Source organism: Lithobates pipiens, unplaced genomic scaffold (assembly GCF_037356315.1).
Source record: "Lithobates pipiens isolate NorthernLeopardFrog02 unplaced genomic scaffold, aLitPip1_a1.2 Scaffold_3, whole genome shotgun sequence".
Classification (NCBI taxonomy): Eukaryota; Metazoa; Chordata; class Amphibia; order Anura; family Ranidae; genus Lithobates; species Lithobates pipiens.
The window spans coordinates 233,339,793-233,363,211 of record NW_027507790.1 but is presented as its reverse complement, the minus strand read 5'-3'; the positions used below and the strand labels follow the sequence as shown (position 1 = coordinate 233,363,211).

The 23,419-nt window shown below is 43.2% G+C and overlaps 1 protein-coding gene across 2 annotated transcripts in view; it reads right to left on the bottom strand.

Annotated features, from left to right (window-relative positions):
• NPR3 (natriuretic peptide receptor 3) overlaps window positions 1–23,419 on the bottom strand; it is a 154,057-nt gene that overhangs the window by 96,602 nt on the left and 34,036 nt on the right. For both annotated transcript variants that reach the window (XM_077462893.1, XM_077462892.1), the window contains exons 2-3: window positions 18,196–18,318; window positions 6,088–6,254 (exon numbers count right to left, since the gene is read on the bottom strand). In XM_077462893.1, coding sequence (XP_077319019.1) covers window positions 6,088–6,254; window positions 18,196–18,318 — 290 coding nt within the window. The remainder of the gene's footprint in view (window positions 1–6,087; window positions 6,255–18,195; window positions 18,319–23,419) is intronic.

Genomic DNA, 23,419 nt, shown 5'->3' with positions numbered 1-23,419 from the left:
ATTGAAACTACCAAAATTGACCAAAATTTAAGCTATATTACAAAGAAAAATGGGCAAAAATGTTATTCTCTAGATGTGCAAAGCTGGTAGAGACATCCCCAAAAAGACTTGGAGTTGTAATTGCAGCAAAAGGTGGTTTTACAAAGTATTGACTCACACACTTTTCACATATTTGTTTGTAAAACTAAAATAATTGAAAACCATTTAATATTTTCCTTCCACTCCACAATTATGTGCGACCTTGTGTTGGTCTTTCACATAAAATCCCAGTAAAATACATTTACGTTTTTGATTGTAACATGACAAAATGTGGAAAATTTCAAAGAGTTTTGAATACTTTTTCAAGGCACTGTATATGAAAGCGTTCCAACTAAGAATATGCCTATATACTGTAATTGCAATATAAATTCCAAAGGTCTAAACTCTTTGTCAGCATCATCAAAGTCAATTGATAATAGTTCTTGCTGCTTCACTAAATGAAAAATTCCAACTGCCAGTTCCACTTTAACAACCATATGCAATCATTTCAACACAACAAACAGCGGGCCTGTATCCCATATATTATACAAGCCATATGTATGTTTTGGAAATGTATCTGCCAGCAGTGTGTTATACTTTTTTTCAGAATGGTGTTATTGTAAAATGGACCTTGCAGTAAAAGGCAAGGGCCACGTAATACATCCAGGCCTCTCTCCCCATTGCAAGTCACTGCACTGTTTTTGAAAAATAAATGGCCAGCAGAAGAAAATGCCCAGCCATCAGAGGGAGTAAACAATACCCTCGTTTTAGTGGGAGGAATAGTGCTTCACTGTTGGTATGAGTGGGAAGAATAATGCCCCAATGATGGTGTCAGTGGGAGGAATGGTGACCCAATGATGGTGTCAGAGGGAAGAATGGTGCCCCAATGCTGGTGTCAGTGGGAGGAATGGTGCCCCAATGATGGTGTCAGTGGTGCCTATCATTGGTGTTGGTTGAAAGAAAAGTGTCTCAAGGGCCAGATAAAGGCAAGCTAACGGACACATCTTGGAAACCACTGTATTAGAGGATGATATCAAGAGCATTCCAGACAGATCCAGGGAACCCCAAATTTCATGGGGTGCCAATTTGGTATGGGAAAGGGTGCCTTATTATAAAAAGCAGATCTTGACTTTATTATGTGTTTAACTGAACTTTACCCATAACAACTTAATAAAAATAATGTTTTTTAGCAAGGGATATACATTCCACCTTATCCTCCCTGGCGGTACGATTATTTCGGATTTTAGGTGCTAAAAGCGGTACCATTATTTTGCATGAAAATTTGGCGTTTTATATTGTAGTCCTGCAATTCTTAGGAATAACTCTCTTAAATCTGTCCAAACCAGAGTCTAGCAGACATCCCGGGTATGATAAAGTTTGAAAAATGAAATCATAAATTATAATATAATAAATAATTATAAATAATTGTACCAAATAATAATATAACAATAATAAAAATTATTCAATAATGTAATCAAATCAAAAACACTGAAATTTGCTCAGTTGCAGAATTGTCACTGTCATTACTTTTCAGTATTTGATGACGGATCTCCCCACAAATCGCTATCCCTCAATTCTGTGAGTGATTCTAATTTATTATCGCTGTTTTCTAGCTGGTCTAAAATCATTTTTGATGTACAGTGACAGTTTTGGTTGCTATGGACAATCTCCAGTTTCCAGGCATAAAGAACAGTTTTTATTATATAAAACTGCATGCAGGACACTGGGCAGACCACTAGGGACAAAGGGGATGTGAAATATTTACATACAGCAATGTAATCTGTAAGATTACATTATACTGTATGTTTACTGTTTGTTTCACTTTTTGAATTTGGCGCCGATCTCCGTGCCCGTGCGTCGCAACGCTCGCAGGGCACGGAGATCGGCGGTGTGATGCATCGAGCGAGACACGGCTCGCTCGTACAGCGGGGAGACATCGCTGGATCCGAAGGAGAAGGTAAGTAAACCTCCTCCTGGATCCAGCGACGCTGTCCCGAGTCTGACTCGGGGATACCGCTCTTGGTATAAAAAATCCACCCCGAGTCAGACTCGGGAATACCGTCAGGGGGGTTAATAATGATGCTACCAAGACTAGTGTGCTCCTGTTTCCTCTTGCTGGAGGCTGCCATTTTGCTGAAGCCTAGAGCCCTTGAACAGCAGTAAATCATAAAGCGGAACTAAACCCATGGATTTAATAGTTTCTCTAAGACCCCTTTCATATTTGTAGCGGCGCTTTACCGTCATTTTAGCAGCGTTATTCGGGCCTTAAGGGGCGGTTTTAACCCCCACTAGTGGCCGAGAAAGGTTTAAAAAACAGCCACAAAAGGGTTAAACCCACAGCAAACCTGGTGGTATAGCCGTTCTGCCCCACTGATTTCAATGGGCAGCAGCGGTGAAGGAGCGGTGTATACATCGCTCCTTCACCGCTCCAAAGATGCTGCTAGCAGGACTATTTTTAGTGCTGTAGCACCTGCAAAGCACCCCAGTGTGAAAGGGGTCTTATGGCAGAGCTGGTAACAGGGAGTTCTTTCCCATCTTCCAGCTAGCACACAAAGCGATAATGCTAATGCACATGGGGTGATTAGGGTGTGCCCAGGCACATCCGGCACACTCTGTGTGCACACCTATGATAGTTACACTAGTCCAAGCTAGACCAATGCACCTATGTAAAAATACCCATACTTTTAAAATTATGCATAAAGCTGTGGATGAAACTGTTCTTAATATGCAGAAAATATCCATACAGTAACCTACGTTCAGCTTGAACTCACATTTTATTTTAGAGGCTGCAAACTCTTATGCCGCGTACACACGAGCGGACTTTTCAACATCCAAAGTCCGACGGAATGATTCCGTCAGACTATTCGATCGTGTGTGGGCTGCAACGGACTTTTGATTCGCAAAAGTCTGACGGACTTTAGAAAATGGAACATGCTTCAAATTTTTCCGACGGAACTCCGCCGGACCGAGTTCCTACCGAAAAATTTGCTCGTGTGTATGCTAGTCCGACGGACTAAAACCGACGCTAGGGCAGCTATTGGTTACTGGCTATGAACTTCCTTATTCGAGTCCAGTCGTCATCACGTTCGAATCCGTCGGAGTTTGGTGTGATTGTGTGTGGCCAAGTCCGCTCAGTCGAAAAGTCCGTCAGAACTCTGTCGGAACTCCGGCAGAACTCCGGCAGAACTCCTTCGGAAGTCTGTCGGACATAAGTCCTCTCGTGTGTACGGGGCTTTACACATATAAAAATGGAGTAACAACCTCACTGTGCTCCTCAGAAAGTAATCTTCACTAAACCTAAGAGTTGGAAGTTTTCAGTCTTTGCATATTGCTCTGTTTTTACTTTTGGACAATATTGTGATATAGGATCTGCAGAAAAAAACAGCACAACTAAAACAATGTCCTGCACATTTGTGTATCAACTGCAAAGAGGAAGCAGAAGAATTTAATAGCTTGCTAATAAAAATGATGTGTGTGCTAGTAGATGTACTTTGCAATTAGGCTGTTTATTCAGGCTAAATTAATGTTTCCTAAACCGAATAAATATTTGAATAAAAATGTACTTAGGTCATTCTGTTTAGCATCATTTAAAAAGATGTTAACCCTACAATGAAGCTAACCCAAAAATAGCTCTGGTCTGATTGAAAACGGAATGCTGTATGTAAACAAGGGCCCATTACAGTCAATAAGCACAACCGATCAGTACCTCATTTTTCTTGCATAGATATTATATACTGTTCCACTCTGTACCCTGTGCTGTATGTTTTATATTCCATACCCCTCCACTCTGTAGAATGTTACAGTATAGACTGCATAGTCTACAACTCTGTCCACTGTGCTTTATGTTATATACTCCATACCCCTCCACTCTGTACACTGTATTCTGATTTATACTCCATACCCCTCCACTCTGTACACTGTATTCTGAATTATACTCCATACCCCTCCACTCTGTACACTGTATTCTGATTTATGCTCCATACCTCTCCACTCTGTACACTGTATTCTGAATTATACTCCATACCCCATCCACTCTGTACACTGTATTCTGATTTATACTCCATACCCCTCCACTCTGTACACTGTATTCTGATTTATATCCAATACCCCTCCACTCTGTACACTGTATTCTGATTTATACTCCAGACCTCTCCACTCGGTACATAGTTAGTCAGGTTTAAAAAAGACACAAGTCCCTCCAGTTCAACCACAAAAAAAAAAAATAATAATATCATACAATCCCATATACCCAATCCTATACCCACAGTTGATCCAGAGGAAGGCACAAAAAAAAACAGCAGGGCATGATCCAATTTGCTAAAGCAGGGGAAAGAATTCCTTCCTGATCCCCGGAGAGGCAATCGGATTATCCCCGGATCAACTTTACCTATACATGTTAGTACCCAGTTATATTATGTACACTTAGGAAATCCAGGCCTTTCCTAAAGCAATCTACTGAGCTGGCCAGAACCATCTCTGCAGGGAGTCTATTACACATTTGCACAGCTCTTACTGTGAAGAAACCTTTCCGTATTTGGAGATTAAATCTCTTTTCCTCTAGACATAAAGAGTACCCCCCTGTCCTCTTTGTTGACTGTAAAGTGAATAACTCAACACCAAGTTCACTATATGGACCCCTTATATATTTGTACATGTTGATCATATCCCCCCTTAATCTCCTCTTATCAAGAGTGTACAATGTTTTCTGATTTATATCCCATACCCCTCCATTCTGTACACTCTAATCTGATTTATATCCCATACCCCTCCACTCTGCACACTGTATTCTGATTTATACTCCATACCCCTCCACTCTGTACACTGTATTCTGATTTATAGCCCATATCCCTCCACTCTGCACACTACGCTATACAATATACGCCATATTCCTGTATTCTGTACACTGTGTTCTAGGAGATTATATACTTCACCCTCCACCTTTCTTTACACTGTGCTCTGTGTTATATACTCAACAGTCCTTTACTCTGAACACTGTGCTCTCTTGTATATACTCCATACCCCTCCATTCTTGTGAAGGTGCTGCCCTAAGGCATCCATGGGTGTAGGGTGTGTCAGGTCACAGTGCCCCCCCCCCCCCTTCGGGGCCCATGTGCAGTGAACACCCTGCACCCATGGATGATACGCCACTGATTCTGTACACTGTGCTCTTTGTTATATACTCCATACCCCTCCACTCTGTACGCTGTGCTCTTTCTTATATACTCCATACCCCTCCACTCTGTATATTGTGCTCTATGTTATACTGTATACTCAACAGCCCTTTACAATGAACACTGTGCTCTCTTCTATATACTCCATACCCCTCCATTCTGTACGCAATGTCATATATACTCCATACCCCTCCATTCTGTACACAATGTCATATATAAAGAGCTGTGTAAACTGTTGGCGTTATATAAATCGCGATTAATAATAATAATAATAATACTCCATACCACTCCATTCTGTACACAATGGGGGTTATTTTACGAAAAGGCAACTCCACTTTGCACTGAAAGTGCACTGGGAAGTGCAGTCGTTCTAAATCTAAGGGGTAGATCTAAAATGAGTGGAAGCTCTGCTGCTTTTACCATCCAATCATGTGCAAGCTAAAATTTTCTTGCATGCCCCCCTCGGATCTACAGCGACTTTACTTCCAAGTGCACTTTCAGTGCAAAGTGGATTTTCCTTTAGTAAATAACCCCCAATGTCATATATACTCCATACCCCTCCATTCTGTAAACAGTCCCTTATATACTCCATACCCCTCTACTCTATACTCTACTATCTATTTCATCCTGCTCCACCTAGAATTTCCAGCTTTTCTCTAATATTTTTTGTGTGTTGAGATGCTGCAATTACTTAGAGCAGCAATGATATATTTTTTTACCTACAAACCAAACACTACAACGAAGCACAGCATGTAAAAGCACCACTAGCAAAAGAATGTTGACATGAGCCTCGGTGACCAGTGAAAGGCGTACAGGGTAAAGCCTCTTGTCACCTTTGATTAAATTATGAGGTTGTTTACAGACAGCTAAAGCGTTCGCCTGGTCATCAGCTACTTACGTAATCATCTTCATTGAGTCCCAGCTTTTGAACAGAATTTTTCACCTCGATGGAAAACTTCTCAAACTCTGGTTTTACTGTCCTGAGTAGAGTGACTGTTTGCAGGGATGAGTACGCTTGCTTTGCTTCAACGTCGTGCTTGTCTCCTCGCCTCCACGAGCCATCTCCTAGGGGAGATATAAAAATATTTACAAGCTCGGCCAGTCACCATAAAAAAAAAAGCAGTTTCTCCATTTGCAACTCCCCTTGTATAAGGCATCCAGTAAATATATATGTTGGTAAATAACAGTATAGCTTATTGTTGGTTATGTACTTTAAGTGAAGTAGAAAAAAATGGCAAGGGCATGGCTTGCAAATGTTTAAGAAGGAACAGTAAAATCACCCATATTTGAGCCCAGTTAATACCATCCATGAAACTTTGCATCACACACAGGAGGCGGCAGTCTGATTCTATAAACCCCAATGGCAAAAATGTCTCCCTGCAGGTTAGCAAGTAGATAGATTCTCTGAGGTCAGTAGTCGAGGGTATATATGGCATGAAGGGGGCAAGGGGAGGCAGTTGGCCTGCCAGCGCCATTATTTGCGTACATGCTTAAAAAATAATTTTTTTATCTGAAGATTACATAAAAAAAAAAAAATATTACATTTTTTCTGAAGGCAGACACCATTATTATGTCAAAATGCTAAATTTCTATAAAAATTACACTAAAGTTAATTTTAGGGCACACAAATGCAAAAAAATCCAGAATTTTGGGGTAAAATATACTGTAAGCCCTTGTACACACGGTCGGACATTCTGACAACCAAATCCGTTGGATTTTGTCCGACGGATTTTGTCCGAAACTGTTGCATACACACGGTCGGAAAATCCGATTGTACATAACGTGATGACGTTATTTCGTTACGACAGGACTACGTTCAGGCTAGTAGCCAATAGCTTTGGTCTAGGAATTTGATCTGAGCATGCGTGGCACTTTGTCCGCCGGAGTAGGCTACACATGATCGGAGTATGTCCGATTAGAGCATTTTGTCTGAAAATTTTACCGGCAAGTTGGAAAAGTTGGTCCGTTGGATATTCCGACGGAAACAGTCCGATGGAGACCACACACAGTTGGAATATCCGACAAAACGGTCCGATAGGACACATTCCGTTGGAATTTCCGACCGTGTGTACAAGGGCTAAAAGATGAAGTCGCACCAAGTATATAGATACTCAACGTGTCAAACCATAAATTTGCTTGCGCTCATGAAATGGGAACACATTTCAGTACCCTAAATTTTCCATAGACTATACTTTAACCACTTATGGTCTGCCCCACGCATATATACCATGGCAGGGCAGCCCTTCATCGTGAAATCACATACCTGTACGTGATTTTGTTTTCTGGGTCTGGGGCATGCATGCGGTAGACCCGATGTCCACTGGGACCCGCTGATTGTTCCCGAGGCAGACAGAACGGTGGTCTGCCTATGTAAACAAGGCAGATTGCCATTCTGTGACAGGAGAAGACAGGGATCTTGTGCTTCGGCTAAGTAGGAACACGGATCTCTGTCTTCCCTCAGTACAAGCAGCCCCCCCCCCCCCAGTTAGAAAGCACACCCAGGGAACACATTTATCCCTTTGATTGCCCCTGATGTTAACACCTTCCCTGCCAGTGTCATTTGTACAGTTACAGTGCATATTATTTAGCACTGATCACTGTATTAAGCCCCATGTGCACAGCAATCGTACGATAATCGGATCATTAGTACAGAGCTTTTGAGAGCCGATCATGACAGTTCATCCGATATTATCTGATCGGACATGCACGGAAAAAAAAATTGTAAGATGCCAGATCGTACAATTCTCGTTTGCTCAGTACAGTTGTCGTTCAAAAATGCAATACAAATACACTGCAACACATTTCATCACTTCTGAATTTTTAATTCTTTGTACGAGAATTTTCGTGACTTTAGTAAACTTTTCAGGTTCGATCTGAGATTAATATATTCAAGGTACAAAAAAGCGGCCACTACCCCCACTGGGTCTGGTCTTTGTAGCAAGGAGCACTGGAAGGGCAACGTATGTCAAACAAATATAAAGAGATTTCCAAGCTCAAACTTATCAACCATTCAGCGGCCAACCAATTTGACCTGTCTAACAATATGCATTAAGAACAGGGGTATAAAACACCAGAGGTCCCAGAACTGGCCTTCAACCACTTTTGGAATAGCTCCTCTTCACGTGTCAATTTTTCTGGCAGACCTTATCGGAAGGTACGTAGAGCCTTTTGGACAGGGGAGTGTCAACGGACTTGTGTCCAATCAAGTCTGCTAAAAAAACAAAACAACAACATAGGAATGCATCCTTTTCCGTTTTGGCGGACCAAATCAGGGGTAGCCTGATGTAAATGGACAGTGGAGTCCGTTTACACCCAGCCACCGATATTGTTGACAGGTGTCCGCATTCGCAGAAACTAAAAGAGGATGGAGGTGACATCTGTTCCACTCTGCTCAGACCAGCAGGGGATCTGCTCACAGAGTCCACTCTGTGTGAAAAGAGCCCTAGTGAAGTACCACTCCCTCATCATTGCCTCTCATTAGTGTCCAGTCCACCTGTGTCATAGGTGGAGTCCTTTAGTTCTCCCATATAGAGAAGGAGTGTATTTCTTCCATGGTTCAGAGAAGCAGGATCTCCCATTCTATGGATAGCGTAGGACCCACTAACTATGGGGTACATTGTCGCAGTGAGTTGGCTTAAGCACCATGTAGCAATATGGTGTGACCAAATTGACCCCAGATTTTTTGAAAATGTTTAGGTGATTTAAATAGCCAAGCAGGAGGTAAATGTCTTTTTTGCATGTGTGAGCTATAATATTTTGTTCTAGTGAAGTACTACGTATGCCGTACGTGACTTCATTCATACTTCAAGGACATACTTAGTACACCAGCCCAACCCTGCAGTGCACATTCCCATCCCATGAATGTCCCAGTCCGGACCTGAAGCTTCAATGGTGCTGTAACAACTTCTAGTGTTAAATTGTGGATAAAATGTAACCATTTAGTTACATTGTAATTGTAAATTTAAGGTTAGAGAAAGAGAAAGTTTTGCTGGTATTAACATTACATTTGAAGTGTATGTGTAGCCAAAAGTTTTTGACATACATGGCGTGGCTGTGATGGTTTGTATCATGGCATGGCAGAAATGATCAATGCTGTCGCCTTCTGCAGTACCATCCACCAAACACAACTCATTCAAGTGAATGGGGGGGCGCCACAGCCACCCCACAAACACGTAAAATGCAGCCAGTTGTGGCATGGTGGTGCAGGCTTTTAGAGGTTAACACAGTCGGTGAGGAAGTGGCAAAATGCATCTTCATTGCCTGTCAAACACTTTTTGGATCACTATTTAGGGTGACACAAGTGTAAATGACCTTTTAGAGAGCTGTTCCTGGAACAGGTGTCCCTGTTGGAAGAAATAAAAAGAATAGGTATTGCCTAGAGATACACTTTAAATGTTTAGACTTTTATAACTGGATTAAAGGGTGTTCATTCTTTATACAGTGCATCCGGAAAGTATTCACAGCGCTTCACTTTTTCCATATTTTGTTATGTTACAGCCTTATTCCAAAATGGAATAAATTCATTATTTTCCTCAAAATTCTATAAACAATACTCCATAATGACAACGTGAAAAAAAGATTGTTTGAAATCTTGCAAATTTATTAAAAATAAAAATGAAAAAAAATCCCATGTATTCACAGCCTTTGCTCAAAACTTTGTTAAAGCACTTTTGGCACCAATTACTGACTCAAGTCTTTTTTAGTATGAAGCTACAAGCTTGGCACACCCAAGTTTCTCCCATTCTTCTATGCAGGACCTCTCAAGCTCCATCAGGATGGATGGGGAGTGTCGGTGGAAAGCCATTTTCAGACTCTCCAGAGATGTTCAATCGGGGTCAAGTCTGGGCTCTGGCTTGGCCACTCAAGGACATTCACAGGGTTGCCCCTTAGCCACTTTTGTTATCTTGGATGTGTGCTTAGGGTCGGTGTCCTGTTGGAAGATGAACCTTCGCCCCAGTCTGAGGTCCAGAGCATTCTGGAGCAGGTTTTCATCAAGGATGTCTCTGCATTCATCTTTCTCGATCGTCGATCCTGACTAGTATCCCAGTTCCTGCCGCTAAAAACATTCCCACAGCATGATGCTGCCACCACCATGCTTCACTGTAGGGCTGGCATTGGCCAGGTGATCAGTGATGTTTGGTTTCCTCCAGACATGACACTTTCCAGACCAGAGAATTTTGGTTCTCATTGTCTGAGAGTCCTTCAGGTGCCCTTTGGCAAACTCCAGGTAGGCTGTCATGTGCCTTTTACTGAGGAGTGGCGTCGTCTGGCCACTATACCATACAGGCCTGGATTATGGAGTGCTGCAAAGATGGTTGTTCTTATGAAAGGTTCTCCTCTCTCCACAGCAAAAATGCTGGAGCTCTGTTAGAGTGACCATCGGGTTCTTGGTCACCTCCCTGACTAAGGCCACTCAGTTTGGCCAGGCAGCCCACTCTAGAAAGAGTACTGGTGGTTCCAAACTTCTTCTATTTATGAATGATGGAGGCCACTGTGCTCATTGGGACCTTTAAGGCTGCAAAAAATGTTCTGTACCCTTCCCTAGAGCTGTGCCTCAATACAATACTGTCTCAGAGGTCTACAGACAATCCCTTGGACTTCATGGCTTGGTTTGTGCTCTGACATGGACTGTTAACTGTGGGACCTTATATAGACAGGTAAGTGCCTTTCCAAATCAAGTTCAATCAACTGAATTTACCACAGGTGGACTCCAATCAAGTTGTAGAAACATCTCAAGGATGATCAGTGGAATATGATGTACCTGAGCTCAATTTTAAGTGTCATTGCAAAGACTGTAAATACTTATTAACATGTGATTTTTTTTTTCATTTTTTATTTTTAATACATTTTCAAAGATTTCAAACAAACTTCTTTCATGTTGTCATTATAGGGTATTGCTTGTAGAATTTTGGGGAATATAACAAATTGAATCCATTTTAAAATCAGGCTATAAAATAACAAAATGTGGAAAAATTTAAGCGGATGCACTGTAGGTGTATGGTGTTCCCTTAACTTTCCCAATAATTTCCAATTATGACTGGAAAGTACCTTGCACTAGTAAAGGCCCATCTCAGATCTCCTAAATGATTCTAATATCCCTTAGAAGTGGTAAAACCAAAGTTCACATTGCATTGTACAGGGTAACTTCTACTATCTTTTCATCTCTTCAAATGTATGCAATTTTATAGTTAACAGGAAAGAAAATACTTAGAAAAGCCAAGATAAGCTAATTCCAAATATTACACAAGGAAACGAAAAAGAGATAATAAGTGTGGAGTTACTGTAAACTCATTTTTTTGTCATATGTCTGAGAGTGGCGTTGTTTAGTGCCTGAGTACACTGGTAAGAGGGAAATTCCTCGTACTATATAAAGACAAACAGAAATGTTTCCTGCTTATTGTGTAGGATGACTGAGAGCAGGAAAAAATAAAAATTCAAGTGACAAAGCAAGCTTAAGAGACACCTTGTCGTATGAAAACCACCTGATGTAGAAAAGGCCTCAGGGTGAAACGTTAAAATCAAGCAAAGGTACAAAATGGCAAGTGCTCATTTATAGTCAAGAAGGAAATTGCAAATTGGAAAAGATCATTATAGGAACACTTTACATAATATAAAACCTAAAACTCAAATGAAAAATAGAGTCTGCAACACCTGAAAATATATGGGTATCCCACCCTGCAGGATCAAAGTTATACTGTGTGAGCTGTACTCTACCGGAGAACTCAAGCTCCTCCTACTCACACAAAGTCTATTGGGACCTGTAGTTAAAACAGTCAGTTGTACCAATACATGGCTGTGGCCTCGGACTACACCTCCCAGGAGTCCAGGTCCTCCTCATTGAGGTCTATGGGGTTCACTGGACTTGGATCTTCCCCTGCTGGACTTAGGAGGGTTGTGCAGTACAATATTAACATCACATAGAGGAAAGTAAATAACAGCAATGTCTCCTTCTCCATACTGTGGTAGCCCAATACCTGGCTACATATAGCATATAAATAGAAACCTTATTTCGTGGCCTCTTCCATCCCCCACCCTCCCTTCCAGCCTTAGGCTCCATTCCTACTTGTGAATGGGGCTGTCGGGAATTACATGCGAGAGACGTAGCAAGGGTTCCCGGGGATAAGCTGCAGGCAGATGCCCCATTGAAAGCAATGAGAGGGTAACAGCTCCCGCAGCTAATCACTGAAGCTCCCAGCCTGCATCTAATGCCGCGTACACATGATCGAAATGTCCAACGGACTAGGTCTGCCGGACCACAGTACGCCAGACAATTTGATCGTGTGTGGGCTCCAGCGGACTTTTTCATCATAAAGTCCGGCGGACTTAGAAAGCAGTTTTGACTCAAAATTTGTCCGTCGGACTTGGCTTTCAGCGGACAATCCGTTCGTCAGTGTGCTAGTCCGGCGGACTAAGAATGACGCATACACAGAAGCAAGTACGAGAAGGAAGCTATTGGCTACTGGCTATTGAACTTCCTTTTTCTAGTCCCATCGTACTCGCTGTACGTCATTGCGTTAGAAATCGCCGGACTTTCGGAGCGTCCATGTGTGGCCAAGTCCGTTCGTTATAAAGGACAATTCGATCGTGTGTACGCGGCATAAGACTGATCATTGCAGGTAATCGCTGCTCGAGAAATTACATGCGAGCAGCCATGATTAACTACCAAAGCTGTCAGCCTCCCGGGTGTGAATGGGGCCTTAGAGCCCAATCGGATGGATGATAAGGGTTGTATGCCACCAAGAATCAGCGTTTCTCTGCAGTGGGTAGCGCAGGCATTTGCGCTCAGCGGCCAGCAGCCTGAACAAATCAATGACAGGCTGATGTTGTGCACATCAAACCACACATTGAGAGATAACATGCGGTTAGAGAGTTGAGCAGCACAAGACACTGACAGTTTGCATTCTGGGCCGCTAACGCTGAGCGTTGTGAACCTTAAACAGGCATTGTCTGCACAAAGACATCCATAGCAGGGTCACCAGGTATTATTTTATAAAAGCCAAAGATTTTAAAATAATAAGAATTACTTTTTAAAATACCATGAGCATGTTAAAACTTATATGCATTCTTCTAAATTAAGTTTTGTGTTTTCACAAGGTTTGCTTTAATCAGGCTAAGTATAAAAATCCTTACACAGGACGCACCAGCTAGAAGTGTAAATTAATATTTAGAAAAACGGATATTGCATTAGAAATGTACTATTTGAACTGGTACTGAGATGATGCAAGAAATGTTGCTTTTCATAAGTAGCCACAAGTCCCTGAGCTGCCGTTTTACTAGATTAATAATCAAGCTAAAATCAGCTTAGTTTACTTTCCATCAGACTGTGCAGGGCAGCACATGCACCCAACATCTGGCTCTTTCAAGGACTAGAATTTATTTACACAGAAATGCCAGAATAAGATTATCTCCAGTGTACACCTTCAGTCCTGGAGACTCACATACAGCACAGCTTTCCAGGACCTTGCCTGGGAAGAAGATATGAATCTCTCTCAATGACTCATCTGCTTATTAATTCGCCTGTACACAAACTAGGATAGCTCACCAAACACTGGCCCTGGGCTGAGAATTTAAAGTAAACCTGTTAAGACTCTAAATGAGTAATAGGTTGGAAAAGTACACAAGTAAAGGTTACCTTCAGGGACATGCATGTTCAAAACAATCGGTAGATCCAAAAATATAGGCAGCTAAAAGTACATGTAAAAGGTGAGATTGGTGCTACCTCCCTCTCAAGGCTTTCCTATTGGTCACTGAGGTCACCTATTACATTAAAGAGCCAATAGAAAGTGTAAGGAATTGGAGATTTGCATGCTTTAACGAGCAGGGCCCTCTGATTCCCCCTGTTTTGAATTGTATTGTATTATAATGTCTGCCCACAGGCGTAACTAGAACCTTCAGGGCCCTGATGCAAGAAACCATGAAGGGCCCCACCTGAACCCCAGCCAGGGCCCTTCCCTCTGAGTCCGGTGGTGAAACTCCAGGGCGTGGTCGCAGGTATGCCCTTTGTGAGCCCTGTAGTTCCACCACTATTATCAGTAGTTTTTTTTTATTATTTTATTTTTTATTTTTAGGTGCCCCATTGGGGGACTGTCCCTAGGCAGGATGGGGTCCCCGTCCCCAGAAGAAATGAGGTCCTTTTCTCCAGGGCAGATGAAGTTACTGCCCCCAGGTGAGAAGGGGTCCCTGTCCCCAGGGGAGGTGGGGGTCCCTGTCCCCACGTGAGAAGGTGTCCCTGTCCCCAGGGGGAGATGGAGGGGGTATGTAATGGTGTGTGGGGGATGGGGTCATCTCACTCACCATGACCAAGGGGGGGCTGGCAGACAAGCCTGCAGTGTCCTCCGGGGAGCCGGCTCTCATAGGGCTGCACTGCATCTGTGTGCTTAAAGTTTGTTTACCAGGGAGAAGTATGCAATGCAGTGTGGGCTGGACTCGGGGGGGGGGGGGGGGCGGGACTCTGGCTGGGGAGAACAGACATTGGACTGAGCGGCAATGCATGGAGCAGGAGAGGGGTACTCTGAGGAGCCGGCTGAGGACACAGGTCATGCGGGTAATGCACAACTAAAGAGCAGCCATATGTAGAGGGGGCTGCATGGGCCCCCTGCATCACAGGGCCTGGTTGCGGTCGCAACTGCTGCACCCCCTATAGTTACGCCCCTGTGTCTGCCCTAATGTTGTAAAGTGCTGAGTAAACTGTCGGCGCTATATAAATCCTGTATAATAATAATAATAATGAAACTTTAGCTGCCTATGTCTTTTGATCGACTGATCACTTTGTTTTTGCACTGTATAATCTTTCAAGATCAAGCCAACCCACATAGACAGATGTGAGCACCTTTGTGCTCACATCTGCTTGGGTGCAAGTGGCCGTGTGCATGCACGCTCATTGCTAACAGTAGCACCAAGCAAGCTATTTAAGGCCTACAAGCCTCCAGTGCTGAGAGATCTGCAGTTGTACTCAGTAACCTGTGATTCTGCATCTGATCCAAATCTCTGTTAAAGGGGTTGTAAAGGTAAATGTTTTTTCACCTTAATGCATTCTATGCATTAAGGTGAAAAAACATCTAACACTGCGCCCCCAGCCCCCCTGTTTTACTTACCTCACCCCTCGAAAATCCCGCGCTCGCCCACGCCGTCCTTCTTCACCACTCAGCCTGGCCGCTGATTGGCTGGAGTGGATGGATGGAAAGCAGCGCAGCCATTGGCTCGCGCTGCTGTCAATCGCATCCACTGACACGGAGCGCCGGGGCCGTGTGATACAGCGAGCGGCTATAGCCGGCGGGTGTATCACGGGAGCGCGCCCGCAGGTGCTTCTCACCATGTGAGGGAGCTCGCATGAACGTGAGAAGTACCTGCGGGAGGAAGCAGAGACAGCCGCCGAGGGACCCCAGAAGAGCAGGTTCGGGGCCACTCTGTGCAAAACGAGCTGCACAGTGGAGGTAAGTATAACATGTTTGTTATTTAAAAAAAAAAAAATTTACTTTACAATCCCTTTAAGAACCCAGCTTGTTCACTGACTCTTCTGTGATTCTCCTGTTTGATAACCTGTTCCTGTACTGACCCAGGCTTGTTATTGGAATACATTTTCTGCCTGCCACTCTGGTACCACCTTGCCTTCAAGCTGCTGACCTAGCCTGTCCCTGATTCTGTCTTTGCCTGTCATATAGGTGAAATATTTATTGTCTGTAGGTGACTTTAGCTTGTTCCTGTACTCTTGAGTTCTCATCGGTGACTCACAAAGTTCTACTTACATGAGCAACATCACTTCTACCAGCACTTCTGCCACTCCTGCACTTCTGTCCCTCTACCCAAGAGTGCTTGGACTGAAGCGCTGAGAAAGTCCACCCTCATCATCTCAGGCTCCCCATCTAGGTATGTGACATAATTAGGGCTGTTACTGATTAAAATGTTCACAATTGATTAATCGATTTTTTAAATCGATTAATCGACTAATTTTGATTAGTTATAACGCACATACAGATCCAACTACTTTTAGCTGATCTCCTTGCATTGCAACTCTGCATTAGTCAGTGTTACATGCGGTATACACTATATACAATCACCTGACACTAGTTAGTTTCCACAATCCATGACTTAACTTCACAGTTCACACAAATACGTTTTAAATTCAAACTGTAGCACTAACGTAAGTAATTTTTTTTTATTAAACTTTAAGAAAAATGTAGAAAGTTAGTTTAACTTTAATTATAAAACTTATCTAGCATATTGACTGTCAGTCACTTTATAGTAGGCGAGTAGGCATCACTTTAGCCAGTCACGCAGACATACCAGAGTGCTTACATTTTTTTTTTTTTTTTACAACAATGTTAAAAACTGAGGTTATCAATTTTGCATACACTTAGCTCACTGAATGATCCCAGTTAACCACATCCATATTTACCATCACTGTCCAGGCTGTCTGGTGACGTCACGAACATCGACGTCATCAGACTCCTCCCCCCTTCCCTTCGTTAGCAGATGGAGGCACTTAGGGAAGGGGGGAGGAGTCCAGTGACATTGATGTCCGTGATATCACCAGATCTCCGACGGAACTCCCTGAAGAACCGGAAGCTGGCGTAGAGGTGAGTACCGATCAAAAGAATTTTGATCGATCAAAAAAAATTAACGATTAATCGAGGAATTATTATTTAATTTTCCCAGCCCTAGACATAATTAATATGAATTGCTTAGGTTTGAGGCAGTGCATCTGTCTGATAACTACTAAACTATACTCTATACTATACTATACTGGTCTGATTGCTTCCCCCTGCATTCTAGAGGATTCTAGAATTACAGTAGGAGGAAGAATAGAAAAGCAGCCTGAACATTTACAGAGACCCAACTACACCCTGGAGAGGTGTGTCCTGTATGTGGCTGGAGAACCCTTAAATAGTCTGAAGCCTGGAGCAGAGATGTTAGATACTGGGATCAGTCCTGCCAGAGGAGTTCCCTATCTAAGGGGCTCTGCCCCTCAGGCCAGTCGGCTGGAGACGCTGCTTGAAGATTATCAAGGTCCTAGCTGTAGTCTAAGCTGGGGGGCATATCTTCTAAAGTCTGTGATTTCTTTCTTACAGTCTAGAGAAGCTCAATGTAGGATACCCGGTGGAGGTTGTCCAGCTGTCCTGTGGTATTGCTGGTCTGTGTCTCCCTCACTGAAGGGTGCCCGGTGGATATCAGAAGGAGGAAACTGATGATCCTGTGGCATTATGAGTAATGTTCTAAATCCTGTTTTCTAGAGACTGTGCAGTCCTAAATCCTACAGAAAAAAAAACAAGTCCTAGGCATTTTCCCAACAAGTTGTGACCTTTGTGTAAGCTCTCTGCCAGAATAGTGAGAAAAGAAGTGTCCATGGTCAATTCAGTTGTTTCTGGGGTATCCCATGTAATCCCCCCTCACCCATCCAAGTTCAACTCAACAATAAACATACAAAAGACAACCCTAGACTGTTTATTTGAGCCAGTGAGAAAGAAGAAAATGTTGTATGCCTGGCTGCATGTGCACTAAATTTGGGGAAATGTGACCATCAAAGCCAGCAGCTCCTTCGGGGGGTGCACTACATACACACTACTGCTACGCTGGCTAGTCAAATTAGCGAGAGCTTTATTTCTTAATGCTTCCTCCAAGCTATCCGTGCCGCCTGCCTGTTCACTACAAAATGACCATCACCATGCAGCTGAGGTCCTCTATGTGCTTTCTCTTTCTTGTAAGCTCTCTATATAATTGCCCATCCGGTTCCCAGACCTAAAAACATGTTAGAATGACAGCACCATGCAATACAATGGAGCCTGATTGGTTGACTATAAAGATTCCCTTAAAGTGCACCCAAATACATTTAGCTGACAGCAATTATTAGATGGAGACTGGATATTCATACAATCAACCACTGAACGATCTTTTGGGACCTTAGATGTATGTGTGCACATGCCCAAATTCTAGGAGTGCCCCACAGGCACTTCGGTTTGTTTTGATGATTAGCCAAAACACAAAATCCAACCCAGCCCTGTAGACTTACCATAAGATGAACTGTTGAAAAGTTCGATGTTGAAGAAAACATAGTCCCCTTTGGTCAGTCCTTGTCGATGTGCAGCTAACATAATGTTCCTGACTGTGTCGCTGCTGGCGCACATTATCACCACTGAGTGAAGAAAAAAAGGGAAAAAAAAACAATGGCAAAGTCAGTGAAGCATGTAATCATACTGTGTACTTTTAAACTGAATAAAATTCTGTTTGAAATATGCCAGATTGCTGCCAAGTAGAAACGTTGTCACAAGACTGTATGTTGAATCACAAATACAAATTTAAAGTGTACATTAATAACAAGACAGGGCTGTACACCAGGCCTTGACTTCTCTCTAAAGTGAGATCCCACCTACAACTGATGCCAAGCTGTTCTCTGGTATTTACCGTAAAGTGCCGGAATTGCAATAGCCAGTAGAGCAGCATTTTTCAACCTTTTTAATGCAGAGACACCCTTAAAATAATTTTCAGGTCTCAGAGAACCCTTGCAAAAAACAATTAATAGATGTTGTGGGAAAAATGCCCCTTACATTGGTGGATAGACAGAAGAATACCCTTACAGTGGTGGCCAGAATACCCCTTACAGTGGTGGCCAGAATGTCATCCTTACAGACAGATAAAAAAGTAATTGGGTTCATGCAGCTGGCTCTGCCAAGTGGCGTTGACCACAGAACTATGTGAACACCATCAAATGGGAGGTCTATCTGCCATAGCTCTATGGAACCTTGGATGAGAATAGCTGGCAGTAGAAGCTCTAGTATCTGAGAGAAGACTAACGGGTCACAGGTTTAGTAATGGAAGGGGGATGAGACAAAATCCAGCTTGGACAGAAGTTGAGGTCCTATATACAATTTGGGCCAGGGTGCTTTTAAGGCACAGAGGGGAGCAGTTGCTTAGTAAAATGAGCAGACACTTTGCCGACTTCCATTATCCAATCATTTGCAAGCTGTTTTTTTATTTATTTACCTTGCATATGATTGGGTATTCTTTGCAAAGTGAAGTTTTACCTCATTTACTAAGCTCTGGATCAACTGCACTTTACAAAGTGTACAGTCTATTAGCCTTTAGTAAATCAACCCCAAAGTGTTAGACAAGCACAAGTACTATAAAGTAGAACAGGATGCATTCACTGCTCAAGGTATGTTAGGTTTTACACTTTGACAATATACCAGACTCTTTTAAAAAGCAAATGGGCACCTTTGGGTCACATTACCCAAAAGCTTCCAATATCTATTGGAGACAAGTCACCAGAGCCACCAAAGATATTCACTGATAAAGTATGAAAGTACTATAGAATTGTATTCTAAAATCTGATCACATCATGCTGCTGTCCTGCTTCTTAGTTCAAAATATGCAGACTAAGCCCTTGTACACACGGTCCGAGATTCCGACAATCAAATCCGTCGGATTTTGTCCAATCGGATTTTGTCCGAAACTGTTGTATACACACGGTCGGACGAAGTTGTCGGAAAATCCGATCGTATTTAACGTGATGATGTAATTTCGTTACGACGGGACTACGTTCAGGCTAGTAGCCAATAGCTTTGATGTAAGAATTTGATCTGAGCATGCGTGGCACTTTGTCTGATCGGAATTCTCTACACATGATGGGAGTATGTCCGATCGGAGCATTTTGTCGGAAAATATTTCCGGCAAGTTGGAAAATTTGGTCCGACGGATATTCCGACGGAAACAGTCCGATGCAGACCACACACAGTCAGAATATCCGACAAAACGCTCCGATCGGACACATTCTGTCGGAATCTCCGATCATGTGTACAAGGGCTAAGAGGGGGATCTCTACAGAGACTCAAGTTGGTATCATATAATCTGCTGACATTGGGCCTATATGGGCTAAGGAAGAGGCAAGCTTAGCTAATAGATCTTTTCTTAGTGGTAGGTCTACTTAACTTTCAATTTAAGCAGAGAAGGCTCCCAACCGGCGGAATGCAAAAGCACTGCGGGTGGGATTCAGCCAGTGCTGATGGGGGAATCTAGCGATTTAAACCCACGGTGGAAGGAAATAAAATGGTATAATCTATGGCTTGCTTAAGATAAAGAGTCTGAGATCTCTGCAGCAGCCACAAAGTAGTGGACACTACCTGTTAGCATCAAATTGGATCCACGCACTTCCAAATTAAGTTACATTTATTTTGGGTAGTATATAATAGGCTTGATTAATTAGTTTTTTACTAAATCTAAGGGTGTCATAAACTTCTGAAAGTACTGAGCTTTAGTTGTTCTAGCTGGCAAAAATATATACGCAATCAGTCTACTACTCCCCTCCAGAATACCTGGGAACAAAGTGCTCAGCAGTGCTCATCTAGAAGTATTTTTTTAGATTAATCTGGGTTAGGCATAATCGTTTTCATTTATTTTATGGAGTTCTGCAATGTGGAGCTTGTTAAATCCCTGCACACAAAAAAGTGCACAAGGGTACAGAACAGGACCAACTTCCAAAAGGAAGGGCCTGTATCCCTGAACTGCCCTGGGGGGCAAGGTTTCTTAAAAAGGCAAGATACTGTTTGTCTACTTAGGCCGAAAGCAGGTGGACCCGCTTCCCAGGGACCTGCAGAAGATGGTCCTCCAAGTACTTGGTGTGTGCTCTCCCAAAGCGAGACATCCCGCTGGGGAAAGAAACACCCACAGATCTTTTCCCAGACATCATGATAATCAGTGTATATACAGTATGTGTGGCTGCTGGCTGGTGTTTTTTTTTGGGGGGGGGGGGTGGGTAACCACCCCCCCTCCCTTGAGCAGCCAGCGGCATGTCACTGACAACCCCACCCGGACGGACGCATTGATAGATCTGGGGGCCGGACACATGAATGGGGAGGGCGGTGCCCTTGTGCCCCTAATGGAGGGGTCGCCACTGTGTAGCACCCTCCCAGATAGGTGTTAGGATTAGTTAGATTTAGTGCTGACTTGCTGTGTTCAATGGAGTTGTATCTTTGTTGTTAGGTAGATTTAGCTTGTCTCACTGTAACCAGTGTGACTGTAATTGTTGAGTTAGGTAAATTTAGGTGTGCTCACTGTAATCAGCGCAGCTGCATGTGATTAAGTTAGGTCTGCTCAGTATTTCATTTGCTTCTTGTTTGCTTGTTTCCTTTGCTTACCAGAGAGCTGGAGGACCCTCTGGAACATAGGTGTAGATCAATGCAAAGAGCAGCATGAATATTTATACATTCCTGGCCAATCCCAGGGAGGATGGCCCTGAAGGCTGCTGGGAGTCTGTAGAAATCCTCTAAAAAACTAGACTGCTGGTTCTTGCCTGCAAAGGGAAGGTCCGGCCTTGAGGGCTTGCTACCCTCCAGGGCAACGCTGCCATGTGCTTGCTGTTCGTGAAGCTTCAGGTGGGCGATCTGAGGACCCGGATGTTGAAGCTACAGAGAGCTGATCGAGGGACTATCTGCTGAAGATTTAGTCTGGTATCTCCGGAGAATAGGTGTTGCTTGAAAGCTGGAAGGAGGCAACCAACTGTCCCTGGACATTTTGTAAGTGCAGACCGCTGTGTGGAATCCTGGAGACCTTTGGGCTGCCGCTGCCCCTCTTGAGCTAGAGAGTCAGCTGTGTGTTTGACCAAAGGGGACATTGGCTGGTGTCCTAAAGAGCTTAGTCTATCTAATTCTTTGTGAAGGGATTCTGCTCTTGTTGCTCTAAGGCTCTGTTTACACCTAGGCGTTTTTGGGTGTTTTTCTGCTGTAAGCCTCAGATGGGCAAAAAGAACCTGGGGAACCTGGGTGCTTTTCTGCTGTAAGCCTCAGCTCTAAAAATGCCCAACAAGACAAATCCCATTCATTTCAATAGCCCCTGTTCACATATGAGCGTTCTGTAGCCTGAAGCAAAACACCCGTCGCTCAAAAAAGTACAGGAGCTTATTTTTTGGCAGATAACAGGCGTTTTCTGCTTGCTTTTTACATTGGTGACCTTTTGACCTGTACAAAATCACAGAAAAAAAATCACACGACTTTCTGCCTGAAAACAATACGCTCAGATGTGAATGCAGCCTTAAGAAAGAAGCCTGCTTTTAACTGCTTCTACGAGTAGCTAAGTCCACAGTTTGCTATTGCAAGGACTTCAGTTTTTCCCACTTAATTCCCTCAACCCTATCCCAGTTACTCCAAAAAATAAAAACAACACCCCTGGACTTATTATTGAGCCAAACTGTGACTGTGTGCCTGGCTGCGGGGCAATCTACTGGGAAAAGAACCTGGGTAAATTTCCCATGGCCCGTTTGGGGGTAGCGCTACATATGCATATCCAGAATCTCTGGATTTTTAGACAGACCTACCAAATATGCATCACAGCACCTTCTAAAAAGCAACTCCTGAAACATGCAGAAGGTCCATGGGGAACACATTCAGTGATCCCATGGGGGGGCTAAACACCACAGTATTGTATCGTATTGTACCTTGTCTTGTCAAGATGATCGCAATTCTGTCTTGCGATCATCAATTCTGGTAATATTGGGGATATTATATAGGACAGTGATGGTGAACCTTGGCACCCCAGATGTTTTGAAACCACATTTCCCATGATGCTCATGCACTCTGCAGTGTAGTGGAGCATCATGGGAAATGTAGTTCCGAAACATCTGGAGTGTCAAGGTTCACCATCACTGTTATAGGAGGTCAGCTAATTAGCATAAATGCAGCATGGCTTCCGCAGAACAGGATTTGGGGGGGGGGGGGAATCCCCATAACTGAACAACCAGGTGTACAGCCATACTACGCTGGTAAGTCTAAACACAACAGGATCTAGGACAGTGACAGTCAGACCTGGCAGCTGTTTGTAATGTACATGTGCCCAATCTGCAAGCTGTAGGCTTATTGTGTTCTGCCCTGTCCCAATTAAGCAGCAATGAGGCAGGGAGAAGCACAATGAAGGCATTCATGCCGATAAATATCATTTTATGTAAATAGCAGACGGCTTGTTTGTCTGTTGCGCATTCCATGTAAATGAGGTGTCGGGGAGGCTGAACTCCCATCTCACTACACTACTGGTCATATTACTGCGCCGTGATTTACGGCCTCCACTTGAAATATCCTCTGCCTATAGTAAACAGGATATATCAAAATAAATGCAGAGTACAGGGATGACTTTGGAATTAATGCAAACAAAAATGTGACCTTCAAGCTTTAACCCAAACCCCCCTTCATTGCTAGAGAATGGGACGCTAATGTCTGCTTGTGAATAAGTTGCAAGGACAATTTTTGAAG